The 23,818-nt window shown below is 37.8% G+C and overlaps 2 protein-coding genes across 2 annotated transcripts in view; both read right to left on the bottom strand.

The window, feature by feature from the left end:
• The window catches only part of LOC100345702 (WD repeat-containing protein 64), a 161,644-nt gene that overhangs the window by 121,538 nt on the left and 16,288 nt on the right, over positions 1-23,818 (bottom strand). Inside the window, exons 4-8 of the mRNA XM_008268195.5 lie at positions 23,331-23,434; positions 20,117-20,146; positions 16,028-16,138; positions 13,925-14,139; positions 11,511-11,645 (exon numbers count right to left, since the gene is read on the bottom strand). Coding sequence (XP_008266417.4) covers positions 11,511-11,645; positions 13,925-14,139; positions 16,028-16,138; positions 20,117-20,146; positions 23,331-23,434 — 595 coding nt within the window. The remainder of the gene's footprint in view (positions 1-11,510; positions 11,646-13,924; positions 14,140-16,027; positions 16,139-20,116; positions 20,147-23,330; positions 23,435-23,818) is intronic.
• LOC149122623 (N-acetyltransferase ESCO1-like) lies at positions 16,939-19,409 on the bottom strand. The gene has a single exon (XM_089311654.1). The coding sequence runs from the start codon at positions 19,314-19,316 to the stop codon at positions 17,937-17,939; it is 1,380 nt and encodes a 459-aa protein (XP_089167780.1). The 5' UTR covers positions 19,317-19,409; the 3' UTR covers positions 16,939-17,936.

Below are 23,818 nucleotides of genomic sequence, written 5' to 3'. Positions count from 1 at the left end.
TAGGCCATAAAACAAGTCTCATAAAATTAAAAAAAAATTGAAAAACACACCATACATTTTCTCAGACCACACAATGAAGCTGGAAATTAGCAACTCAGGAATCCCTAGAGCATATGCATGCACATGGAGACTGAACAACATGCCCGTGAATGAACACTGTGTTGTAGAGGAAATCAAAAAATTTCTCGAAACAAATTAAGATGACAATACAACATATCAAAACTTACAGAATACAGCAAAAGCAGTGCAAAGAGGAAAGTTTATAACAATAGGTGCCTACATCAAGAAATTGGAAAGGCACCAAATAAATGAGCTATGAATACATCTCAAGGATCTAGAAAACTACAGCAAATCTAACCCAAACTAGTAGGAGAAAAGAAGTAATCAAAATTAGGAAAAAAAGTCAACAAAATTTAAACAAAAAAGATAAAAAGATCAGTAAAACAAAGAGCTGGTTTTTGAAAAAATAAATAAAAAAATAAAAATTGAAACACCATTGGCCCAACTAACCAAAAGAAGACCCAAATCAATGAAATTTGTGATGAAAAAGGAAATGTAACAACAGACACCACAGAAATAAAAAGAGTCATCAGAAATTACTACAAAGAGTTGTAAGCTAACAAACTGGGAAATCTATCAGAAATGGATAGATTCTTGGACACATACAACCTACCTAAATTGAAGCATAAAGACATAGAAAATCTAAATAGACCCATAACCAAGACAGAAATTGAATCAGTAATAAAGGCCCTCCCAACAAAGAAAAGCCCAGGACTGGATGGATTCACTGCTGAATTCTACCAGATATTTAAAGAAGAACTAACTCCAATTCTTCTCAACTATTCAAAACAATTGAAAGAGAAGGAACCCTTCCAAATCTTTCTACAAAGCAAGCATCACCTTAATTCTTAAACCTGAAAAGATGCAGCAGAGAAAGAGAATTACGAACCAATTTCCCTGATGAACATTAGACGCAAAAATCCTCAACAAAATTCTGGCCAATAGATTCCAACAACACATCAGAAAGATCATCCACCCAGACCAAGTAGCATTTATCCCTGGTATGCAGGGATAGTTCAACATTCACAAATCAATCAATGTGATAGATCACATTAACAAACAGCAGAAGAAAAACCATACAATTACCTTAATAGATGCAGAGAAAGCATTTGACAAAATATAACACCCTTTCATGATGGAAACTCTAAGAAAATTGAGCATAGAGGGAACATTCCTCAACACAATCAAGGCAATTTATGACATACCCACGGCCAGCATCATATTGAATGGGGAAAAGTTGGATCATTTCCACTGAGATCCAGTACCAGACAGGGATGCCCACTCTCACCATTGTTATTCAATATAGTACTGAAAGTTTTAGCCAGAGCTAATACGCAAGAAAAAGAAATCAAAATGATTCAAATTGGGAATGAGGAAATCAAACTATCGCTGTTTGCAGACAATGTGATTCTTTATTTAGGGGATCCAAAGAACTCTACTAAGAGACTATTGGAACATCTAGAAGAGTTTGGTAAAGTAGCAGGATATAAAATCGATACACAAAAATCAACAGCATTTGTATACACAGACAATCTGTTAAAACTCCTTCAAGAAGAAATAAATTGAAAAAGCCTACATCTATTAAAGCTATTAAATCAATAATTAATGACAGGCCCAGGTGGGGGTCACTGGTGAATTCTACAAAACACTTTTTTTAAAGATTTTATTTATTTATTTGACAGGTAGAGTTACAGAAAGCTAGAGGGAGAGACAAAGAGAAAGGTCTTCCTTCCATTGGTTCATTCCCCAAAATGGCCACCATGGCCAGAACTGCACCCAGCCAGGAGCCAGGTGCTTCCTCCCGGTCTCCCATGTGGGTGCAGGGGCCCAAAGACTTGGGCCACCTTCTACTGCTTTCCCCAGCCACAGCAAAGAGCTAGATGGGAAGAAGAGCTGCTGAAACTAGAACCAGTGCCCATATGGGATTCCAGCACTGCAGGCAGAGGATTAACCTACTGCGCCACCCCCACAAAACACTTAAGAGATAAATTATACCTATCCTCATTAATCTCTTTTAGAGGATAGAATAAGAAGGAATATTTCCTATTTCATTCTATGAGGCCAATGTTACCTAATCAAAATAAGACAAAGATAGTCCAAGAAAAGAAAACTACAGACAAATATCTCATAAACATACATGGGAAAATCTTCAACAAAAAAACAAATAAAATCCAACAAGGTATAGAAAGAATTATATGCAATGGCTTTAATAGATTGAATGTTTGTGTCCACCACAAATTCAATGTTGAAATTCTACGTAGTATGATGATATTAAGAGGTGATGTCTTTGGAGTGTAATTTAGGTCATAAGGATACAATTCCCATGTATTAGTGTCATGAACAGGACTTGGCTCCTGAAACTCATGCAGAAGTTTAAATCTCAAAGTCTTATATTAGTTGTTGATGTGTTAGGATAGACACTTTATCTAGTTCAAGTATCTGAAAGATAGAGCCACTGGGAAGTATTTGGGTCACTGGGGGATTGCTCTCATAAGATAGTTCTTAAAAGAATGTTGTTTATTGAAGCCACATTTGGCTTAGTTTCCTCCTCTGCCTTCAGGCTCACCATTGTGCATGTCCACCAGATGCCAGACTAATAGGGCTGCCCAGTTTTGAACAGTGAACCTTTAAAATGTAAGCCAGAATAAATATACTCCTTCCCAAGAAGCTCCTTTAAGATATTTTACCTGAAGTAATGAAAACCTAACTAACACAATAAGCTTATAAAATAAAGTACATAACCCTCTAGTCCTCTTTCTGGCAGGAGACTATAAAGGGAGAACACAGCCATCTACAGCCTGGAAAGAAGGCCACCCCTAGGACTTGAAAATGTTAGTATGTTGGCTCCATGATTTTTCTCCAAAAACTGTGAGAAATAAGTTTGTTGCTGAAGTCACCTTATCCATAATATTTGTTATATAAGCCTAAACATTTATTCAATAATCCAGTGTGATTTATAAAAAAATCTACTTTAAAAAATCAGTTAATGTAATCAATCATGTCAACATGCTGAAGAAGAAAAATCACATGATCATATCAATAGATGCAGAAAAAATATTTGACAAAATCCAACAGAAACATTTAGCAAAGTAGGAATAACAAAGTCTTAATTTTATAAATGACATCTATAAAACAGAGCTAACAACATACTCAATAGTGAGAAACTAGAGGATTTCTCACTAAGTTCAAAGAATAAGGCAAGGATGTCCCACTCACCACTTCTTTTCAGCATCATATGTACATCCTACTTATTGCAAAAAGACAAAAAATGAAATAAAATGGTTACTTATTTGAAAGGAAGAAATAAAACTGTCTTTTTTCACAGATGATACAGTTTTGTTTTTTTTTTTTTTTGACAGGCAGAGTGGACAGTGAGAGAGACAGAGAGAAAGGTCTTCCTTTGCCGTTGGTTCACCCTCCAATGGCCGCTGCGGCTGGCGCGCTGCAGCCGGCGCACCGCGCTGATCTGATGACAGGAGCCAGGAGCCAGGTGCTTTTTCTGGTCTCCCATGGGGTGCAGGGCCCAAGCACCTGGGCCATCCTCCACTGCACTCCCTGGCCACAGCAGAGAGCTGGCCTGGAAGAGGGGCAACCGGGACAGAATCTGGCGCCCCAACCAGGGCTAGAATCTGGTGTGCTGGCGCCGCTAGGCGGAGGATTAGCCTAGTGAGCCGCGGCACCGGCGATACAGTTTTCTATGTAGAAAATCCAAAAATCGATTTTAAAAACCCACTCATAACTAGTAAGTAATTATAGCAAGTTTGCACAATATAAGGTAAATCAAGTATATAAAAGTCAATTGCTTTCCTATATTCCAGCAATATACAAGTGGAATTTGAAATTAAAAATATAATATCTAAATTAGCAAAGAAAATAATAAAATATTTTAGTATCAATCTAATAATATAAGTAATATCTATAAAGGAAAGCTATAACACTCTTATGAAAGAAATCAAGAACCAAATAAATGGAGATATATTCCTTGTTTATGAATAAGAAAACAACATGTCAAGATGTCGATTTTCACCCTGTCCTATAGATTTAATGCTATCAAAATCAAAATATCAGTAACCTATTTTGTAGATCTCAAGATACTGATTCTAAAATTTATGTAAAGAGGCAAGAGGCCTAGAATAAATGACAATATTGAAGGGAAGAACAAAATCAGAGAACTAACATTACCTGACTTCAAAACTTACACTAAAGTTAAAACACTCAATACAATATGGTGTTGGCAAAAGCATAGTCAAAGAGATCAATGGAACAGAATAGAATTCAGAAATAGACCTATATAAATATAGTCAACCGATTTTGACAGAGGAGCAAAAACAATACAATAGAACAAAGCAATTCTTTTCAATAAATGATACTGAAACAACTGGGCATCCACATACCAAAAAAAAAAAAATGGAAGAATCTATACAGAGACCTCACACTTTTCACAAAAATTAACTTTAAAAAGGACAGACCTAAATAAAAATGAAAAACTATAAAACTCCTAGACGATAACTAATTGGAGAAAATCTAGGTAACCTAGGATATGGCAACTATTTTAGATAAAACACCAAAGACAAAACCCATGAAAGAAATAACTGATAAGCTGGACTTGAACCACAGGCTGAGAGAAAGTACTTCCAAAAGATGTATTTGCAAATGATTGTCATCCAAAATATACAAAGAACTCTTAAAACAAATGGATGACAGAAACATAGACAGAATATCTGAAGACACCACAAAAAAGAAGATATATACCAGCCTGTGAAAATATTATCCATGTCATAAATGTTAGGGAATTGCAAACTAGAACAATGAGATATCACTATGAGAGTGGTCACAGTTCAAAATCCTACCACCACCAAATTCTGAAAACAAGAACTCTCATTCCTTGTTGGTGGGAATGCGATACAGCCTCTTTAAAGGAGTTTGGCAGTTTCTTTTAAAGCTAAACATAACCTTACAATATGATCCACCAATTGCACTCTTTTTTAAAAATATTTATTTATTTATTGGAAAGTCAGAGTTACACAGTGGGGGTGGGGAGAGAGAGAGAGAGAGAGAGAGAGAGAGAGAGAGAGAGAGAGAGGTCTTCCATCCACTGGTTCACTCCCAATTGGCTGCAACGGCCAGAGCTGCACCGATCCGAAGCCAGGAGCCAGGAGCTCTTCCAGGTCTCCCACATGGGTGCAGGAGGCCAAGGACGTGGGCCATCTTCTACTGCTTTCCAAGCCATAGCAGAGAGCTGGATCGGAAGAGAAGCAGCCAGGCATAGAACCGGTGCCCATATGGGATGCCGGTACTTCAGCGCAGGGCTTTAACCCTCTGCGCCACAGCTCCAGCCCCCACTGGTTCCATTTTTAAGGCTCTCCATTGCATTTTTATTTGCTCTATTGAATTCTTCATTTCATTTTGATTTCTCTTTAATATCTCAATTTCATGTTCAGGGAGCTCTGTTCAGTTCTCCAGGGTTAAGGGCATGCCTAAAGTGACACACCCAGGTTTGCCATGGTAAATCTCTTTTTTTAATCAGAAGGGAAGTATATTCTGCTCAGCTGAGCTCTTCTCCTTGCTGGAGACCAGTGCCTGAGCACTAGCTCCAGTGGGTGTAATATTCTTCTGCTCTGTCCCAAGGACCACACAAAGGATCTGTATAGTCCTCAGTATAAGTTCAGATTCCCCAGCAATGTCTCTCACCAGGTAACCAGGAGCCCCCAAGCTTGTTTTTTTTTCCCACTGAGACTGCTTTAAGTCCCAGCCACACTGTGACTTTTCCCACACACTCTCGGTTTTTTTTTTTTTTTTCACAGTCCCAGTTCAGAAGCTTCACACAATCACAAGCTCCTAGTCCACTGTTGTTTCTCCCCACCAGAGTCAGGAGTCTCCACTCGGCTGATTGCAGGGTGCAGACACGAGCTGGCACAGCTGTTATGTATGTCCAAAATGGCACTAGCTCTATTGGCATGTACGCTTTTGTGAGGTGACTGGAGAGAGAAGCTTCAGGCCTCATTCCCTTTAGGCTCTCCCTGTAGCTTTTCCACCAGTGGCTCGGGCTACTGCAGTCTCGTCTCACCTCTCTTTCCAGTGCTTGTGCATGGGCTCTTGGCTATTGGAGTGTGAGCCGGGGTGCCCACGCTCTCCAAGTAGGTCCACCATGTCCCTTTAATTTCCTCTGCTGTTTTTTCCCAAACTCTTCCTTGAGACTATACTATCTCCACTTTTTTAAAACTATTTTCTCCTGGCTAGAGCAGTAAGCTCCCTCCCTACTCCACCATCATGGAACCTGCTTCTGTTTATTATCATTGGTACTTTCTTTTTTACTTAGTCAATATGGGTTATCAATTTTATTTACATTTTCCTAGAACTTATAACTTTTATTTTGGTATTGTTGATTTTGTCTATTGATTTCCTATTTTTAATTTCACTGATTTTTGCTCTGTATTTGATTAATTCTATTTTCCTTCTTAGATCAAATTTAATTTGCTCTTCTTTTCTGGTTTCACAAGATGACTGATTTTAGAACTTTTTTTCTGACATATTGTACTCAACACTGTAAAATTTCCTTTAAATGATGAATTCTCTAAATCCTTCTAGTTTTAATGAGTTACATTTTCTTTTTTATTTAATTCAAAACATTTCAATTTCTTGTGCCTCTTCTTTGACTCATGTGTTTTTTTGTAAATGTGGTTTTTTTTTTAAGATTTATTTATGTTTGAGAGACAGATGTACAGACAGAGAGAGGAGAGACAAAGGGGTCTTCTATCCACTGATTCATTTGGGTTGCCAGCATTGAAGGTGGTAGCTTAAACTGCTAACACCATAGCACCATGCTCCAACTTCATGTCTTCTGCCTGGTGGATCTCTCCATTTATGGCCAAAGACTGTTGAAATCTCCAACAGTAACAATTGACTCACCTAGTTCTCCTTGTAGGTCTGTTGGTTTTATTCTTAAAGGTTTTGATGTTCTGTTATTAGGTACATTAAAGATATGTCTTAGAAAATTGACCTTTTTATCATTACATAGTGTCCTTCTCTATATCTAGCAATTATTCTTGTCCTAAAGTCTTTTCCATCTAAAATCAATATACCCTATTTTTATACTCCTTTGATTATAGTATTTTAGTATGATATATCTTTTTCCGTCCCTTTATTTTTAATCTACATGTGTCTTTATATTGAAAGTATGTTTCTTGTAGACCACATAAAAGTGGATCTTGTTTTTTTGATCACTTGGACAGTCTCTCTGGATTGGTCTGTTTGAGCATTAATGTTTAAACTATTTTTAATTTAGTAGTATTTTTTTCTTTTTTTTATTTGACAGATAGAGTTAGACAGTAAGAGGGAGAGACAAAGAGAAAGGTCTTCCTTCCGTTGGTTCACCACCCCCAAAATGGCCACTATGGCCGGCGCTGTGCTGATCTGAAGCCAGGAGCCAGGTGCTTCTTCATGGTCTCCCATGCAGATGCAAGAGCCCAAACACTTGGGCCATCCTCCACTGCCCTCCTGGTCCACAGCAGAGAGCTGGACTGGAAGAGGAGCAGCTGGGACTAGAACCCGGTACCCATATGGGATGCTGATACTGCAGGCAGAGGATTAACCAAGTGAGCCACAGCGCAGGCCCCAATTTAGCAGTATTAATGTCTACTATATTTGATACTGTTTTCTATTTATTGCTCTTGTCCCTTGTTCTTTGTCCCTCTTTTTTTCTCTCACTGGTTTGTGGCTTTTGTGGTTTTAATTGAATATTTATATGATTTTTTATCTGCTTTTAATATCAATGATACTTTTTCTTCTCTTTAGCAAGCACCCTATTGTTTGTAATATACAGTAAATGAGTTTTGTTCACTTTCCTTTGTAAAAATTTTTATTTATTTACTGAGAGAGAACTGTCCTGGCAGAGATCTCCCATTTGCTGGTTCATTCCCACAACAGTTGGTGCTGGGTCATGCCAAAGCCAGGAGCCAGGAACTCAATCTGCATTTCCCATATGAGTATCAGTGTCCCAAGTACTCAACTGGGATCACCTGCTGTCTCCCAGAGTGTGAATTGGAAAGAAGATGGAATCAGGGGAAATTTAGCTAGGACCAAAACTCAGGAACATTGTGATGGGATATGAATGTTCAGGGCAGAGTCTTTTAACGACTAAACTAAACATCTGCCCCTAAGTTCACTTTGAAATAATATTATTCAGCTTTATTAGTAACGCAAGTACTTTATTGTGGGGAGCAACTCGGACTAGACTAAGTTACTGGAATTAAGACTTATTCTATGCATCTGCTTTCCCACAATATGGCGCTGAGAAGGGAAACAGCTTCTACACAGCTGCCTCCAGTTCAACCAATAGACTGTGGGACCTGCTCCTGATTGGAGGAGAGCAGCGTACTCGGCGTGTGGGTAGCAGAGTTGGGATTGGTGGAAGAGGACTATAAAGGAGGAGAGAGACAACATGCACCAGGAACATCTAAGGGGAACATCTATCTGAAGGAACACCTGTGCAGCCCCCAAGAGAGCCGGCCGGCGGTGTGCCGCTCCCCCGCTGAAGTGGGGAATGTGGCAGGGGGAACCGCCCTTCCACGGAGGTGGAAGGGACGGAAGCCAACCCGGGAAGAACCAGCAGCAAACCCGGGGAAGGCCGAGCAGACAAAAGAACAGCGCAGGGTCCTGTGTCGTTCCTCCATGAAGAGGGGGAGCGACACTTTATGATCACTTAATAATCCTAGTTCTTTCCTCTAGCCCCTTATGTTATTTCTGTCCCTTTACTTACACATAAATATCTAACAGTCCTCTCATAACTGTGTCTGATGCTGGTGCTTGTCCATCTCTTCTGCCTTTTAGGATGCCTTTTAATTTTTTGCTTGATACTCAAACATGGATAAAAGGAACTGCTATAAATAGGCCTTTCATAATGTGGTGGTGAGGTGTGGAGAAGGTGCTACTATGCCATTCCTGTTGTCATCAGATTTCAGTCTTTTAGTCAGCCTGTGCATCTGCACTGGGAACCTCACAAGCACATCCTAGTTTTGCCTTTAGTTGGAACCAGGTGGATAGAGTGGATTGAGGTTATGTAGTTCGCTTCTGCCGGGTCAGTTATTATCTAGTAAAACCTCAGTAGCTTAGGCTCTGGTGAAATGGTTTATCTTGTGGGTACACCTTGATTACAATAGAATGCTTTGGTATGTTTTAAAAAATGGCTCCTTTTCCCCTCCCCCTACCAAAAGCACTGGGGTTTTCCCCAGTGTTCACCGTGAGAACCTAGTTGAGCTTCTGGTCGTAAAACTTATGAAAGTGTGATGGTTTACCATGGCTGGGATCACTGGAGTTGTTACTATCAAAGGTGTCCATGTTGAGTCCCCAAAAAGTTGTGAGTTGCTGTTTAGGTTTTCCCTCCCTGGTACTTGTTACTCTGGAGGTAATCTGATTGTGGATTTCTGCTCTGGTAAATTGTGATCCTCCTATTCTGTGTCTGTCTCCCCAGTGTGGGGCACCAAAGTTTCCCTGTGACCTCACTTTTCTGACCAATCTGTGAAGAGCTATTGCCTTTTGGTTTTCTGGTTGTTATGATGGAGTGACAACTTACAAGGTCCTAAGTGCCACACTGGAATTCAGAAGTCTATTTTTCTTTTTTTAAATTTTTATTTAATAAATATAAATTTCCAAAGTACAGCTTTTGGATTACAGTGGCTTTTTCCCCCCATAACCTCCCTCCCACCCGCAACCATCCCATCTCCCATTCTCTCTCCCATCCCATTCACATCAAGATTCATTTTCAATTATCTTTATATACAGAAGATCAATTTAGTATATACTAAGTAAATATTTCAACATTTGCACCCACACAGAAACACAAAGTGTAAAATACTGTTTGAGTACTAGTTATAACGTTAATTCACATAGTACAACACATTAAGGACAGAGATCCTACATGGGAAGTAAGTGCACAGTGACTCCTGCTGTTGATTTAACAATTGACACTCTTATTTATGGCATCAGTAATCACCTTAGGCTCTTGTCATGAGTTGCCAAGGCTATGGAAGCCTTTTGAGTTCACCAACTCCGATCTTATTTAGACAAGGTCATAGTCAAAGTGGAAGTTCTCTCCTCCCTTCAGAGAAAGGTACCTCCTTCTTTGATGGCCCCTTCTTTCCACTGGGATCTCACTCACAGAGATCTTTCATTGAGGTCATTTTTTTGCCAGAGTGTCTTGGCTTTCCATACCTGAAATACTCTCATGCCATCAAGGTGGCATGTACCAATGCCATCTTACTAGTCAAAGTGATCAGTTTCAGTTCATAATTGATCATAATGATAGGATTAAGAGTCAAAGGGATCACATAAACAAGACTAGTGTCTGCTAATACTAACTGATAGAATTAAAAAGGAGAGAATAATCCAACATGGGAAGCAGGATACACAGCAGACTCATAGACTGACAGATGTCCTAAACAGCATTCTGGCCTTAGAATCAGCCCTTAAGGCATTTGGATCCGGCTAAGATGTCTATTTTTCTAAGATATGTTTATTGAGGTATAATTTACATACCACAGTATTCACTCATTCTAAGTGTACAATTCAATGGTTCTTAGTCAATTTATAGAGTTGAATAGCAATCACCACAATATGTCTTAGAACAATAAGTCTCATCACTCCCAAAAATTCCCTTGTGTCCATTTGAGATCCCTGCTCCCACCACCAGCCCTGAACAACCACTGATCTGCTATCCATCTTTAGAAACTGGCCCTTTTGGGCATTTTATATAAATGAATTCATACAATATGCAATATTTTTGTCAAGTTTCTGCCACTTAGCACAGTGTTTTTAAAGTTTATCAATGATGGGGGGGGTGGTTATGGGGGAAAGAACCACTATATTCCTCAAGTTGTATCTATGAAAAAATGCATTCATTAAATAAAAACTTAAAAAATAAAAAATAAAGTTTATCATGTATCTAGTGAATTTATTATGCAAAATTAAAATACAGTAGCTGTTTTCTAGCTTTGAATAAACATTTAGCCAAATTGAAAGATGGAACATTCTTTAAAATCATCTCTCTGTAAGAACACCATCCTCTATATCACATAGGAAATATAATGATTGTGCTATAGATCACATTCATAGGAGACTGGCTAGCCAAAAGAATGATTTAAAAAGAATGAAGTTTATCATCAGAGTGATACTTAGAAACTGTAGTTATAGATACATCTGTATTTATTATTCCAGTAAGTTAAAACAATAAACAACCAATGAACAAAATTCCTGTTAGGACACATCCTATTCAGATCTGCTGAGTAACTTCAATTCTCTTCTGAAAAATCCAATGAACTTTGTTAAACAAATGAAAATGTTAGCATCTGATTTCCATGAAAACCAGTTTTAAAATTCCAAGGCAGCCATGGGACTATCATTGTATAAATTATGAAAGTCACAGAATGTTCACATATATGAACTGTTGTACTTACAAATTATCCTCAAGTCTCCTCAATGATCCCAAAACAAATGAATGGATACTGTCTAAGGAGCAGGATCCAAAGCAATTTAGGGCTGGAATATATCTAATTTTCATAACCCAGTCATTATGCAGCTTCCTTTTAACACTGGGGATTTAAAGAGGGGAGAGGGTTACTTTCAGACACACACAGACACATTACGCTGAGCTTCTTTCTACTGAGCATTTGAAAACACTTTAACTGAGTTTCAACTGTATGCTCTGCTAATTACGTCATGTATAACAATCCTATGCATAATGCCACTTTGAAATAGGTAACTAAATTTCCAAATCTAGCCTATTTAAGATGAAAAGATGACTTTATAAGATTATTGTAGGCCGGCGCCACGGCTCACTAGGCTAATCCTCTGCCTTACGGCACCGGCACACCGGGTTCTAGTCCCGGTCGGGGCGCCGGATTCTGTCCCAGTTGCCCCTCTTCCAGGCCAGCTCTCTGCTGTGGCCCGGGAGTGCAGTGGAGGATGGCCCAAGTGCTTGGGCCCTGCACCCCATGGGAGACCAGGATAAGTACCTGGCTCCTGCCATTGGATCAGCGCAGTGCACCAGCCGCGGTGGCCATTGGAGGGTGAACCAATGGCAAAGGAAGACCTTTCTCTCTGTCTCTCTCTCTCACTGTCCACTCTGCCTGTAAAAAAAAAAAAAAGATTATTGTAAAATACTGAGGTATAAATTCAGAACAAAAGGAATAATGTAGAGAAATCTCAGTCTGTTATTAGCACTATTGTGCTTACTTTACTGAAAAAAATCTGATAATCCCAATGGAACATGTTTCAGTGTTTGAATCCCAACTCCACCCACTCCACATATCTGTGAATATCAACTGCAAACAAACCTTTATGATGACTCCAGAATTTAATTATCCTTTGGCCTTAATACTTTCTTTTTGTTGAACAAGAATATCTTGGTAAGATAATATCTCTATATTCAGCCTATTTAACACCTCATTCTTGGAAGCATTCTATCATCTCCCTGATTATGAACCACATTATTAAATCATCTACATGTAAATAATCTCTTATAAGAACCAATGTGAATTAGCATTCATTTTAACTGCACTAAGATTCCTCAAATTCCTGAGATACCCAAATCTCATGTCTGACATATCTATCTAATGGGAACATGGATTGAAAAAAATCCATGGAATTTTCTGACAGGTGGCACACATCTCAGTCAAAAGAAGATTCATGTATCAGCGTTTATTCTAATAGCCTAGCATAATTAGAATGAGATGCTTCCTGATAGATAGAGGAGCATATCATATATAGGAAAAATCCTCCCTCAGGTCTAGTGACAAGTACTTTGATTGGACTAAGTACTGCTCCTATGTGGAGGATAGAAAATGTACCCAGTCAACTACTGTGTCAATCTCAGTGTTTAAGTAATGGAGGTAATCTTAATTCTACGTAGTTATAGTTGTACTGAGCTCCTATTTATTTACATGAGGGGCAGAGATACAGAGACAGAGTTCCATGGTTCATAAATGCTGCAACAGCCAGGGCTAGGCTGGCCTGGGCCATACAGAGGCCAGGAGCTGGAAACTCAGTCTTGGCCTCCCACACTAATATTATAAGTGAAATATTGTATCTGATTTTAAGTTGTAATTTGATTAATGAGGAAGATACATATAATACAAATTATATTTTTCTGCTTTTAAAAGTAATATATACCTCACTCTAAAAACTTTGAAGACATTTCAATTACAAGAAAGCTAATAATAACCCAAAATTTCATCATGTGGTGATAACTGTTAGCATTTTTGTCTAGTGATCCCTTTGAAATGCTTATTGATCATTTGTACTTATGTATGCATGTGTGTGAATTATCTGTCCATGGCCTTTGTTCAGTTTTCTCTTGGGGCCTAATTTTTTAAATTGAATTCCAAGACCTGTTAAAGAGCATCAATCCATTGCCTATCATATTTGTCACAAATATTTATTCATTTGATATTTACTTTTCAAATGTTATCTTTTGATGTCCAGATGGTTTTATTTTGAATATAGACAGATCTCTCAAACGTTTTCTTTGTATTCTGTATCCATTGTTTTTATAGTTAGAATCATCTTCCACATTCATATGGTAGTAAGTAGTCATATATATATAAATATTATAGCATTTTCATGATTTAAACTTTTTCATTTAACTCTTCAACTCATTCAAGGACTTGCAGGTTGAAGTTGCCAAATATATTTTAAAAAGGAATTTCAGTTGCTAATATTTCTGTCTGCCTGCCCTATAGAAGTTCGTTGAGGCAAGAAGCCTCATTCAGTTTCGTATCTGAGACCTCTACCATGAAATCCGGAACCTCTCTATATATGAGCAATGACTATAATTATTAAAACAACAGGACCACTCATATAATATCTTTACCTTTTAAAGTTCTTTGAATCTAAGACCTGATTTTGACAGTTCCTTTTGGATTTTGTCTGCTTTAGTCGAAAGTCAACACTATTTATGGTGAATCTGCTCACAAAACCACTGTCATCCCCAAAGAGGATGTCATCTCTGTAGAGCTGTTCAGGCATAGGCACCACACACACACACAGGAGGCGGGGGTCCATGGGCTCAATCACAAAGTAGTTTTCCTAGAAACAGAAGAACACTTCAAATGAGCTATTGTCTTATTCTATTTAATATTTATTTATTTATTATTTATTTTATTTGACAGGTAGAGTTGCAGACCGTGAGAGAGAGAGACAGAGAGAAAGGTCTTCCTTCCATTGGTTCACTCCCCAAATGGCCACCACAGTTGGAGCTACGGCGATCTGAAGCTAGGAGCCAGGTGCTTCCTCCTGGTCTCCCACGCGGTGCAAGGGCCCAAGCACCTGGGCCATCCTCCACTGCCCTCCCGGGCCACAGTAGAGAGCTGGACTGGAAGAGGAGTAATCGGGACTAGAACCCGGGGCCCATATGGGATGCCAGCGCCGCAGGCAGAGGATTAACCAAGTGAGCCAGTGTGCCAGCCCCGTTATTCTATTTAATGTTTATCACCCCTATTATTTGATAAAAATTTTACTTTCTGATATTTCTCATTTTAGATCTTTCCACAGTGAAAAAGTAACTTTATTTTTTAAAAATTTTTCCCAAAGAAACTGTTTATTTAATGAGTACAAATTTCATAAGTACAACTTCAGGAATATAGTGATTCCTCCCATCATATCTGCCCTCCCACCCCTACTCCACCCCTACCTCCTCCTCCCTCTACCATTCCCAGTCCCATTCTCCATTAAGAAAAAAACAAAAACAAAACTGTCCCCGACAGTCAAGACAAGGGATATTCAAGTCATTGCTTCTCAAAGTGTCAATCTCATTTCTACAGATTTCTTTTTAGGTGCTTTATTAGTTATGACAGATCAGGGAGAATATATGGTATTTGTCCCTTTGGGACTGGCTTATTTCACTAAGTATGATGTTTCCAGATTCATCCATTTTGTTGCAAATGACTGTTTTCATTTTTTTTACCACTGTGTAGTATTTCATAAAGTACATATCCCATAATTTATACAGACTTTAGTTGATGGGCATTTAGGTTGATTCCATGTCTTAGCTATTGTGAATTGAGCTGCAATAAACATGAGGGTACAGATAACTCTTTTATTTGCTGATTTCATTTCCCTTGGGTAAATTCCCAGGCATAGGATGGCTGGGTAAAGGAACTTTAAAAAGACAAAATTACCAAATAAAGGTTAAGAAACACTGTGAGCCCAACATAATGCTTTTGGGTGCTTTATGGGAAAGTGGGTACAGGACCTACCTCTGGCTCAATAGTTAAGGATTTTCTGATGTATTGCTATCTATTGGATTTATCAGAAAATATTCACAAGAAGCCTAAAAAGATCCAGATGTTACCATATCATTGACATAAACCTAGATGGCAATCAAGAAACTCAAGTATCAGTCTCAATTATTTTACGGAGATTTATCAGGAGTAAAAATATCCTAACATCCAAGTTATCTAGAAATACTCAGCAAACATTTCTCAAGCCAATTATTATTACTGAATGGTTCATTAAGCTCTACAGCTATTGCTCTTCTGGAATTCAGTCTGTATAAATTAGTTCAATCCATCAAAAAATATTTATTGAGCATCTGCTATGTGCCAAAGATTATTCCTGGCATGGCAACATGTCAGTCATAGATGAGCTGCCTCATTACACTTTTTTTTTTTTTTTGGTCAGAGTTAAACATTTTATTTTAGCCATTTTCTTACCTAAAGAAAGAAGCTTTGAACTTGATAACATAAGCATAACCAGAAAAATATTACTTGGATTCAGAGAAGGGTACTAAAAAAGAAAGGAATTAGCCTCTCCCTCTCAAAACCAAATTAAACAGAAAATCCAGAATTAAATACACATACATTAAACAGAAAAAAGCACCCCTTTTAATTACAGGATATTAATATTGGATTTGATCAAATCCAGGCCAACCACTCAGGCTACCCCATTTCTTTGAGTATTTCTCTTGGCACAGTACCTGGCTGTTCTCTTGAGCTTTATAATCCCAGATAATGATGCTCCTTTCTGTAATGGCAACAATTCGTTTCAGCTGTAAGAGGTAATCACATCCTGTAATCCAGGAGGTACCCTGATAGGAACACACAGAATTGGGGGGTACAATGGGTTTCCTCTTTTGACATAGTAGTGGTACTAAAGACTAGCTTAGTTACGTGATGAGCCCCATTTTGTGACTTTGTTTAGGGAAGAACCTTACACAGCATCCTTTGAGTATCTTGAGGAGAGGCTCCCATCTTTCCCCCTTTCATTGTGACCCTGATTTCTCACTGCCATCGGCTGCACCATGATCAGCTAATGCCAGAGGCAGTCTCTGGAAGCACACGGCAGCTGGCAGATCAGCCATCTCTGAACACCATTCACCTTTTTTTAAAACTTTTATTTAATGAATATAAATTTCCAAAGTACAGCTTATGGAGTACAATGGCTTCCCCCCCATAACTTCCCTCCCACCCGCAACCCTCCCCTCTCATGCTCCCTCTCCCGCTCCCTCTCCCATTCAATTCACATCAAGATTCATTTTCAATTCTCTTTATATACAGAAGATCAATTTAGCATATATTAAGTAAAGATTTCAACAGTTTGCACCCACACAGAAACACAAAGTGTAAAATACTGTTTGAGTACTAGTAATAGCATTAAATCACAATATACAGCACATTTAGGACAGAGATCCTACATGAGGAATAAGTGTACAGTGACTCCTATTTCTCCACATGGGAACAAGGAGACTAGATTTAGGGTACTCAGTAAAGCAGGTTGTCTGGCCCTGTTCCCATAGTAAAATTTTATTTGTGTCCTGTGTCACCAAGCCAGCATAGCTGGGATCTATAATATCAACAACACACTGTGGAAGAAAAATGATACTTCCCATTTTTTTTCAAGTATTTTATTATTTTATTCTACATTATATACAGTTCATAAAAGGCCACAGCAGTTTTTCAACATATAAACCCTTTAAAAGTAGAGGGCACTATGAAGGATAGACAAGTATGAAATGAAGTCCAGTAATGAGGGCATATACTCAGTGCAGTATTTCTGAGGAATAACAAAGCAGATACCGAGTCATCCGTATTTACTTGTAATTAGTCCACTGGTTTTTATAAACCTCTTTGAAATTTGTTAGGCTAAATGTGCCAAGTTGCCATGTTAAAAAAAAAAGTAACTAGAATGAAAGAATAATAAACTCAGAGGGTACCCTTCATAATCCTCGTCAGTCCCAGGTCTCTAGGAGAGGGAGCCTCAACTCTACCACCTTCCACTTCTTCCTGACATCAAGGGAGGAAAAGCTCTGTACTGTAAATTCTTCCTGCTTATTTAGAGCTTTTCCTTTCTGAAAGAGTCTCTTAAAAGTAAATTTCAGAACTTCTACAAATTACTTTCAAATTCCTCAACACATAATATTGTACCCTCCTTGAATAATGACTTGAAAACATTGGTTTCCACTCCAAAAATACAATCTTTAAACTTATAACTGGTATCAGCAGATCAATATAAAAAAATACAGTACCAAGCTACACTGGTATATTTCCATGTTAAGAACTTCAAGATATACTTATCACTGAGACCAAAGTCCTTGCGTTAGTTTTCAGTCCATTATGAACAATTATCTGCTGCATGTAAACATGTCTAAATAACTATAGATAAAATACATCCATCATAAACTTCTGTAAAAGATAATAAAATATCTTCTTTAAAAAACAAAACAATAAGCTATTACTGCATTTTTCCAATTTTATGAAAATGGAACAACCACATGGTTGTTGCCAGTCCTGAGTTCATTGTAATAAAAATGGCCCTAGTTCCTGGTTAAAGTCAGCAACCAATCCATTCTCTTCGACTTCTTCTAGTACTGCAGGCAAGAACTTATTTTAGGTGGTATTCTGTCCATTAATAAAATTATATACCAGAAACTGGCCAGTGCCACAGTACTGGGTCGCAAACAGTTTTCCATCAGGAGTGGGATCTGAGAAAGCAATTTCTTCTTTACTCAGATACGAGCCATATATAAAGTTACTCCTTAGGCATTCAATCATGCGAGAAGCAATTTTCTTCCGCCGCATCATGCTGAATACCCATATTCTAGTGATCCCACAGATTGCAGGCTCTGGCAACGTTGAACAGCACCAGGCTTTCTGCCTTTCAAATCTGACTTTTTCTTCTTCTGACCGGATAACTGGAAGTTTCTCTTCTATAACTCTGTAGCCCCACTGAATATGTTCTGCAATTAGGCAGCCAACTATTTTTTTGTCATTTGAAATGAAGAGAAGTGTTTTAGTTCTGGAATAGCACATTAACGGTGCCTGCTGGAAACCTAAATCATTATCAACCATCTCTCTAATCTCGTCAACCTTTTTCAAGGCATACTTTGGGTCTTCAGGAAGAACCATTATTATCCTGCCATCAGGGTACTCAGCCAGAATCCTTTCTTTTTTCCAGCCCACGTATTTTACAGCACTTATAAACTGGTTGTGGAAAAGCAGATGTTGTGTTTCATCTTCTGGATTTGAAGCTGTGTAAAGCATTCCACAAATATTACAGGAAACTGCTCCAAATCTTTTCTGCCCTGCATCTATAATCAATTGTTTTTCATCAGCTTTCTCTGCTTCTTTTAGTTTCAAGTCCTTTGGGATTGTTATCTCCAAATGTGAATTACACTTAGGCCAAAAATGATTGGGTGGTGTCTCCCTGTTATCTTTGTTCTTAGATGTTTGGTTATCAAGTATATTGTGCTGTTTGGGAGCTGAACCTGGAAATTTACTCTCTCCTGTATCAATTCTTGCTTGACTGAGCAGAGCTGAAACGGCAGTGGTATTTTCCACTAGATTGTTTTCTAATTTGGATTCCAAACATAAGCTGAAATTCTTATTTGGTGTGGATTCAAAGCAATGTTTCATCTGATTCTCCAATGGTGGGTCAGAAGATTTTATCTGATTATCCAAATGACAGTTTTTGGGAGCCCTTTTTACAGCCTTAATTTCAACTGTAATGTCATTTACTTTAACTTCTTCAGAATTAATTTCTTCCATTTTGTTCTGCTGGCCAGCTATATTTTTATCATGTGTTTTTGTCCCTAAAAATGTACTGTGAGTCACTGAATGATGGATTTCTAAAGATGGTGGTGAAAAACTGGCTTGTAATAAGCCCAATTTAGGGGATACTTGAGTGTCTGACTTATTCTGTTGCACAGGGTTGAATTTTGAGAGTTTAATTTTAGTCCAGTTAGAGTTCTTCTTAGTTGAGCTACTCATTCCATTTAGTATACATTTCACAGGCTTTGTTTTTCTACTGGGAAAAAAACGATTACACGGCACATCCTGATTGGTTTCTTTCTGATGAAGTATTTGTCGATACTTCCCATTTTTTTAATATCCAGTGTGCCAGACACTGCTACATGTGTCTTGGGCCTGCCCTTGACACTTCTGTAACATCTGTTAAGAATTCTAACTGATTTTTTTTTTCAACTTAAGAAATGGAGGCTCAGACATTTTGAGAGAATCCAGACTCCTTAGCACTGCTTTGTAGTTTGATGTACTTATGCAAGGAAGGTGAGAAATTCAGGCATTTTCGCATCTCATAAACCTGTGGTGGGGTTCTACAAGCAAGTCATTGTGACTTTACAACATCTGTTCCAAGATTACTATTCCTATGAGTGACAGTGGTATGCACTGACTGAAGTGCAAATTTGTACTCAATTTCAAGTTTAAAATAAACTGCTTTCCGGTTGTTTTCATGGGTACCTCCTTGTTCTCACAACCTGGATTGTGTCCTCAGTAGGGGATGCTTAGGAAAACTTAGAAGCTTTTAAACTGAAGCTTCCCACAAGTAATCCGTTTCCAAGCAATCCTCTGCAGTCGATTTAACTCCAGAAAGCAAGACCTGGCTATTCTTCACTGTTGCTCAAGATTTACCTTTGATCCTAGTACATAAAAATGAATTTACATTCCACAAAATATCTTTTACTCAAAGCCATATGCAAGCAGCTATGTTGAGATTATTATTAATTACAGTAGAACCATTATCATAGCCCTAAAGTAGCAAATGTACTTACTGTAACATTGATGCTGGTCTGAACTTTCATCTATGGACAGCAGAAAAGAAAAATGAAACTTAGTTGGCACTACAATTAAAGATGAGAATGCTGACTCTAAAATAAAACAGTATGTCCTCAGTTTAATATTACATGTTATTCCACCTTCATGAATCTCTACCCTATTTCTCCTTCCTCTGAAACATCTCTATCTGTGGAATAATATGCATGGTTTACTTAGGGCAAGGCATTTAAACTTACCTGTAAGGCTCCTGTTTAAACCTGGTGTCTCTACTCTGAAGAGTCTACATTTGACTATGTGTTATGTTTCTTCTATCTGCAAGCTACCTCATATTTTTTAATTATTCAGAGCAATATTTGATATAGAAAATTGGAATGCAAAATAATATGAACAGCAGTGACAAGAGAGGTTAAAAGAATGCTAAATAGGGGCCAGCATCGTGGCTCACTTGGCTAATCCTCCGCCTGCAGCGCCAGCATCCCATATCGGCACTGGGTTCTAGTCCCAGCTGCTCCTCTTCTGGTCCAGCTCTCTGCTGAGGCCCAGGAAGGCAGTGGAGGATGGCCCAAGTGCTTGGGCCCCTGCACCCGCGTGGGAGATCAGGAGGAAGCACCTGGCTCTTGGCTTTGGATCGGCATAGCTCCGGCCGTAGCGGCCACTTGGGGGGTGAACCAACGGAAGGAAGACCTTTCTCTCTGTCTCTCTCTCTCACTGTCTAACTCTATCTGTCAAATAAAAAAAAAAAAGAAAGAAAGAAAGAAAGAAAGAACTTCCATTTAAAAAAAAGAATGCTAAATAAGTCAATAGGAATATACAGTGAAGTAGAAATAGTTAGCTTTTCAAGTTGTTGAAAGACAAAGAACATTCTAACCAATGGGCCTCATCTTCTGTTCAACAAGTATGTGCTGAGTGCATCATGCCCTGAGTATTCAACTTGTTGAGAATCAGAGATTTGGCTCCTGCAGAGAACTGGTGCATATTTGAGCAGCCTCTCATACCCTAAAGGCATACTAATTGCCCCCAAGATAAAGGAAGTAGTTGACATAGCTCCATGACCTGGTTTCTTTTGGTCTCAGATAGTCCTGGGGAATATGTAGGAAATGACTTCCCAGAAGGAATGGATTATGTGAAATAAGAAAAAGTGGATCAAGGAGATCACTAAAACTCTTAGTCGTGACCTCCTGCAGATGGTCTTTTCATTGGAAGAGTTCAGAAAGTGTCTTCCAAACAGGGCCTTTTTTCTAGGTGGGAAAAGAAAGCTCTGTAAGGAAATTGGTGAGCAGCAAAACAGATGGTTTCCTCTTCTATCTGTTTACATCCACCTTTTGTTTTGTGGAAGTCACCTATTAAGTTACTCTTACCTTCTTTATACGTTTCATAATTCGTATAGATGTCTTCTGAATTTTGAAAATCTAGCTTTTATTTGCAGAAATTTTTATTATGACACTTAGCATCTATATTACCAGGAAAATCACCAACTGTATTTATTTATTCTTCATCAGATAGAGTCTAAATTACAGATTAAAATAATAATATATTTTGAGTTATTAATGAATACTTTTGAATAAATTATTCCTGTGACCTATACTTCCAAATTACTGTTTTCTTACAGTATATCATTTATAAGGCATTTAATATTCAAAGTAATATTTATTACTTATGTGTCAAATCTTAAATCTTTAGTAATATTTCATTTTCAATTATAAGAAACATACGTGAGTGTCTGCATTTGTGAGTATACATGTGTGTACATATAAGTCTGCATATGTGTATGTGTGTGTGTGTGTGTGTACAAAGCATCTCTAGAAACATAATGCTACCTCATTAGGTCACATAATTCTGAACAATTTTATTAGGCAGATCATTGTTTACATTTGACATGACATTCCTTTTTGCATTTTTCTTTAGATACCATCTTATTTCTGTTTTTATGAAAATAAAAGTAAAAAATGAGTAGAAGACAAATGTACTGAAAGAAAAAGAGACTGAGATGGTCTTCACATTATTTGTCTTTAATATTAATTGCCTCCATTTACTGAGTGCTTATAGTAATGCTGAATACTTCATGTTTACTAACTCATTTAAATGGTAGGTCTCCCTTGGGAGAGAAGGGCTATGGTTGTGGATGAGGATCCAGTGCATGGGGATACGAGGTACTATGCACAGCTGTAGGTACTAGTGCTAGGATGGACCCAGGGTCCATGCCCACCCTTCAGATCCTTCACTGGACCATGTCTGGTCAAAGCCAGCCCTCTTCTTGACAGAACCTGGTTGGCTGTGACTTCAACTTCTCTAAGAGTCTCTGTGCTGGACATTACTGAAGGGCTGGAAATCACCAGAAATTTTAATCATATGATGATTATTGGGGATATATTTTACTTTTTTTTTAACTTTTATTTAATGAATATAAATTTCCAAAGTACAGCTGGGAATATATTTTACTTCTGTTATGCTTGCCTCTCATTGGAAATAAACTAATAATTACATATTTCTATGTTCATCATCAAACATCCATCTTTTGTCTTTTTCTTGTTGTTTAAAGATTTATTTGTAAACATAGTGAAAAATTATATATTGTATATCATCATATATTCTCTTAAAATCACTTATATTTTAATTGGAAATGAAAATAAAAATTTATAAATTTATAAAAAGTGACATTGATAATAGCGATGCCTTATGTTCATATAGGGATTTATTGTTTATCTCTACTTATGTTGTCTCGTTTGACCTTCAGTACTTCACTAAGGGAGAAGGGACTGGTCCTATTATTTTAATTCTACAGTGCAAAAAAGAGTTACAAAAAGATTTAAATAGCTCACTAAGTTCCGTACTTAACATCATAGCTAGTCAAATACAGAGGCTAGAATTTGAACCATATTTTTACTCCAAATCCAAGGCTCTCGAGTGTTTTTTATTTTAATCTGAGAAATTGTCCAGGATCACTCTTTCACTGTACTGATGCCACAAGGTTCAATATGACATCCTGAGGAAAAATGGGAAGTGCAATCACAAATCTGCTCAGCAGTCTCCTCTGTACTAAGTATTTGGTTTTATTTTGGGAAATAACTCTGAAATGTGGTTTGTGGTTTCTGCTATACCTGATACATATGCATAATACTTAGACAAAAGAGGGAGAGGGGGAGAAAGGAAGGTAGGAAGGTACCAAGGGATGTGTGGAGGGAAGGAGGGTGATCCAAGATTTCAAATTACCTGGCTATTAAAGACAGTGAGTAATCCTTTCTGAGAAGCTGTTACTAGTAAATCCAATTGAGGAATCTTGACAATGCACTTGATCTCATCCCGTCTTCTACTACCTATCAATAACAATATTCATTTTAACTTCCAGCAGTGAAGACCCTAAAACTCAGTGGTTAAGTTGCTTAAAAAGAAAAACAACTTTTTGCTAAAAGCTTCCAAGTTACTTAAAAATTGAAGACTAAACCATGAAAACCAGTTACTCTTGCTTTTTAATGATTCCCAGAGATACTAACCTGAATATGAGTACAGAGCTTTCCAATTAAATACGATGCATGAATTCCTGGAGAAAATCTAAGATATTCATACCTTCCCCACACATGCACATGTGCGCATTTCACAGAGAATGAATTTTCTAAATATGGTTTTGGAATGTGTTTCTTTTTACCATTTTTACTTGTTTATTTTTTATTTTAATTTTAATTCATTTTAATGGATTCAAT

This window comes from Oryctolagus cuniculus, chromosome 13, assembly GCF_051225735.1.
Source record: "Oryctolagus cuniculus isolate XC-2025 breed Fujian yellow rabbit chromosome 13, ASM5122573v1, whole genome shotgun sequence".
Lineage (NCBI taxonomy): Eukaryota > Metazoa > Chordata > Mammalia > Lagomorpha > Leporidae > Oryctolagus > Oryctolagus cuniculus.
Note: the sequence above shows the minus strand (reverse complement) of the source record. Positions and strands in the feature narration are given on the sequence as shown.